Source organism: Coenobita brevimanus, chromosome 87, assembly GCF_032717465.1.
Source record: "Coenobita brevimanus isolate Jiangsu-jjx chromosome 87, ASM3271746v2, whole genome shotgun sequence".
NCBI classification, from domain to species: Eukaryota; Metazoa; Arthropoda; class Malacostraca; order Decapoda; family Coenobitidae; genus Coenobita; species Coenobita brevimanus.
In genome coordinates, this window is record NC_137040.1 from 4777829 (window position 1) to 4782828 (window position 5000).

Consider the following 5000-nt stretch of genomic DNA (forward strand, 5'->3'; position numbering starts at 1 on the left):
ATCTAGTATAAATCTCTTGCTAACACTCATCATTCAAGGTGGAGAGATGGCAATTTTACGCCAATTTAAAATGTAAAGAGAATAATTTTTTACATAATTTCATTCGACAGCTCTATACTCTTAAAATATTTTGTTTCCCTTCCCATTTCAGCACCTTCTTGCACTCTTATGCAACTTCACACACTCACACTTTCTCACACTTCCTCCTACACCACCTCGCGTTCCCACATGTGTCACTTCTCCATACTCTCTCACAGAACTTCATACAGGCTCACACTAACACACTTCCTCACACACACATTCTTACACTATCTTATTTCACCTCTAATATCTACACCCTCATCGCTCTTACGCAATTGCACACAGACTTATATAACCCCAAACACGCTCACACTATCCCAGCACTTCCACATTACCTCACACACACTCACACTATCCCCACACACCCTCACATTCTTCCAGCACCTCCACACTACCCCACACACCCTCACACTATCCCAGCACCTCCACACCACCTCACACATACTTACACTACCCCCACACACCCTCACACTATCCCAGCACCCCCACACTACCCCCCACATACTCACACAACCTCACACCCCACACACGCTCCCACTATCCCACCACCCCCACACTACCCCCCACACACACTATCCCACACATCCTCACGCTACTCCAGTACGCTCCTACACTATCCCTACACACCCATATAGGAGAGGAAGTAGTTTCATATAGTGCCATTAAAAATAAGATCATCATCATCATCATCATCAACCTCCTTCAACACGATAACGGTTTTTCTCAATCATTCCTGCTACCAGACGATTTTCTTCAGCTTAGAAAATATTATCTCTCAGGCTGAAGAGGTGTTAAAGCATCTTCATTAATTTTCTAAAGCCAAGGGGTCTTTCCTGTGTGGCATAAAATTGTATGGTGTGTGTGTGTGTGTGTGTGTGTGTGTGTGTGTGTGTGTGTGTGTGTGTGTGTGTGTGTGTGTGTGTGTGTGTGTGTGTGTGTGTGTGAGAGAGAGAGAGAGAGAGAGAGAGAGAGAGAGGGAAGGGGGGGAGGGAGGGAGATCTTTATCGTAGTGAAGGGGTTAAATGATAACTGTCATTACATCGTCTTAGAAGTTAGAACTGAGACAATTTATGTACCCTAAGAAAGAATGTAATAGTGACCCTTTCTGTATCCATTTTCCCCAATAACATTTTACATTTTCATTCACAATTCAATTCCTAATGCTGCACGAGACTAATTGCCCTTTAATGGTCCTAATTAGCTTGTGCTAGGGTTGGCTGCTGCATAATTAAAATCTGGCGCTGGTAATATGACGGCTTGCCTGTTGCTTTAAGTTTTAATTGGCTCTGATTACGGGTTCAAGCAGAATATTTTAGTTCCCCCAAAGCAATGCCATTTTCTACTGAACTTGTGAAATGTTGCTGATGAAGGAAAGGAAGGACACTTTTCCTTTTGCCACTCGTTTCAACTCCTCATGATGTGTTGGTGAGAGAGAGAGAGAGAGAGAGAGAGAGAGAGAGAGAGAGAGAGAGAGAGAGAGAGAGAGAGAGAGAGAGAGACGGAGGATGCTGTTGGAGGAGGGGTGGAGGGGGAAAGAGGCCTGGAGAGGTGAGACGAGAAGCAGAGGGAGGAGAAAGAAGAGGATGTATAGTGAGGGAAGGAAAGGAGATGGAGTAAGGGACTGTAGAGGGGAGAGAAGGGAAAGAGGAGGAGAGAGATAATGTAATGATAATAAGAGTTAGTGAGAGAGGAGGGGTAGAGGGGGAAGGAGAGGGGAAGGGGAATAACAGGCAGATGTGTTGGTGGAGGAGAAGGGTGGGGGAGGCATACTGATGGGGAAGGGAAGTGGAGGGGGAAGGGGAAGTGGTTGTGTCTAGGAGAAAACAGGGGGAAAGGGACGTGTGTGTGTGTGTGTGTGTGTGTGTGTGTGTGTGTGTGTGTGTGTGTGTGAGAGAGAGAGAGAGAGAGAGAGAGAGAGAGAGAGAGAGAGAGAGAGAGAGACAGACAGACAGACAGAGACAGACAGACAGACAGAAATCGGTGCTAACGTAGAGGCACAAAGTAAAGTTAAATTAGGCTGGGTTAAGTTTAATTGCCCGGCTTAGATTAACCCTCTCACTGCCACAACTACGCTCGTGCCTTTTATTGTCTATCCTTGTCTTTCTCTACCCACCTGAAGGAAATCTACAGTAGTCAGAGGGTTAAGATATACTTCCATTAACCCCTTCACCTCAGACGATTTTCTAATATTTGCCGCATGAATCGAACATAGAAATACGTCACGGGATTGAAAGGGTTAAGAGGTTAAGACAGACGATGTTTTGAGATAAGTGTGGTGGTATGCATGTTTTCTTTTCTTGTCCACTCTCAAAAGAAAGAAGAATTGGGTGATGATGATGATGATGATGATAATGACAGAGTGGTCACGGTTTCTGATAATAATAATAATAATAATAATAATAATAATAATAATAACAATGGCGTGGTATGCATTAACAATATTGAGTCTCTATATAGTCGTGGTCTGTCTTAGGATGATGATGATGATGATGATGATGATGACGATGATGGTGGAGATGAAGACAGGAACATGGCGCGGGCTATGCATTATTCTTGTAGTGATATATTTGGTGCCAATATGTGCTGTAACCCGCCTACAGCCGTCCCTCAGGTAACAAGCTAATATTGGCGCACTAAATGTATCACTCCTGTCCCTCCCCCCCCTCTCTCTCTCTCTCTCTCTCTCTCTCATCAAATTATCTCGCTCACTGTGACACACAATCATCCTCTCTATTTCTGTCTGTTTATCTGCCTACAACAACCTTATATATCTACCTACTTGCCTACCTGGTTCCCTACCTACCTTACATTACCTAACTCAACTAACCTAACATAACCTGACCTGACCAGCCTATCGACATTCCTCAGGGAACAAGCAATATTGGCACCCTAAATGTATCACTCCTGTCCCCCCTCCCCCCCCCTCTCTCTCTCTCTCACACACACACACACACTCACACACACACACACACACACACACACACTTCAACCTTCCTTTCTCTCCTTGATTCCTCCTCCATTCATCGTTTATTCTTTCCTTATTTACCATTTCGTGATACAGCCTTTCTCACTTAGGTATCTACTCTTCCTTACAACAGACGATTATTATTATTATTATTATTATTATTATTATATTGTGGTAGGTGAGGGCGCTCAACATCCACCCACTCGAAGCAGTGTTGCTCTCGGGTGTCTACCCTTTCCTCTCCTCCATCCTTCTTTCCTTCCATTCCCTTCTGTCTTTCTTTCCTTCATTCTTTCCTCGTCCTTCCGCCTATGGGTGACTTTACACTCCCTCTTCTTTCTTTCCTTCATTCTTTCCTCTTCCTTCTGCCTGTGGGTGACTCTACACTTAATGACAGGCCAAATGGTTTCCTGTACACCAGGAAACCATTTACTACGTTGGGTGGTAACCATTTAACCAAATTTTGGCGTCTGGTGGATTAGTGGGTAATTACGGTACTCCAGTCGAATTGAGCCAGTGAAAGTTTTTATCCAAGGGGTCGTTGGGGTTTACTGCTCACATAATGCCACTCAGGGATAACTGAGGCTGGTCACTCTCACCTTAAATGTCAGGACCAACTTGCCTAGCCCCGGGCTCCTACGCTCATGAGGCAACGTAGGATTGGATGATGATGAATTATTATTATTATTATTATTATTATTACCAGTAATATTTATGTGAGGGAAATCCTAGCAGGCAGAGGATGGACTCTTAATTGACCTGCCGAAGGGTTTCATCAACCAAGGGGAAAAAAAAAAATCGTCTATAGCGAAAATAAAATCCAAAATGTTTCCATCCCCGCGTAATGCGCTTAGCACTTTCATCTTCGCAACTCAAACGGCTTAATCTTCGCATCATTACTCGCCAATCCCCCACACCTTCATTTCACTTCAATTTCTGTCTTTCATCAGCGTCACTCTCCCTCCCCAATCCACTTCATTCATATTTTGCTGTCCACATATGCACTGCCTTAATCCACCTTCTGCTGGCACACAAGGTTTTATGTACTCGTATGTGGTCCATTTTACTGGGTATGTTATTGATTAGTTCTCCCACTACCATTCTTTTGTTTTTCTTTAATTTTTGGGCCTCCCTTACCTCACCTGTCGGAAGGAAATAGAGGTGGGATGATATATATATATATATATATATATAATTAGAGAGAGAGAGAGAGAGAGAGAGAGAGATGTAGTCTCAATATCGCAATTCCATCACGGACGAGTAAATGCGAGAACTAGTAGTCAGTCCCACAGCGGTAGTAAAAGCTGTGGGGCTGACAATCCTTATCTCAACCTGGTACATGTATTTTTCTTGTCCTGTCATCGTATTGTAAAAATAACAATAATCTCTGTCTACAGGTGCGTTGTGGACGGGATAATGGAAAACTGGCGTCAAGTGTAGGACTCCGTTTAGTCACTGGAGCTGACACACTGCTACATTAATTGACTATGGACTTTCAAAAAAATATATATATAAAGAATGTAACATATCCCTATATACACTCTCTTGAACGAGATTTTCCGTGAGTTAGCGGCAAGTTAAGGGTTCCGTATAGGAGACTGAGCTAATGGCCTGTTGATTTATTTGTCCTCTTTATATATCGAACAGACATGGTCAAAACTCTAAATTCCCTCTAAAGACGTACTGTAAACGAGATAATACGGGAATTGGCGGTAAGAGTCCCATTTAAGCACTGAGCTATATCCGCCATCGCCTGTACTTATTTTTTTGCTAACAAATCGTAAAACACATGATAAATAATGTAATCCTCCCCTACAGACGCATCGTGGACGAGATAATGCGAGAATTGGCGGCGAGTGAGAGTCCCGTAGCGGTGGTGGAGGCCGCTGAGCTGACGGCCCTCATCTCCGCCTGCTACTCCCGCTCCCGCCACGACAAGCGCCACCCTCCACCA

General features: G+C 43.9%; 1 protein-coding gene across 1 annotated transcript in view; it reads left to right on the top strand.

Annotated features, from left to right (window-relative positions):
• LOC145410966 (phospholipase A2 LaPLA2-1-like) overlaps positions 1-5000 on the top strand; it is a 47117-nt gene that overhangs the window by 28118 nt on the left and 13999 nt on the right. Inside the window, exon 2 of the mRNA XM_080281022.1 lies at positions 4865-5000. This exon is cut by the window's right edge and continues 34 nt beyond it. Within this exon, the coding sequence (XP_080137148.1) occupies positions 4865-5000 (136 nt within the window). The remainder of the gene's footprint in view (positions 1-4864) is intronic.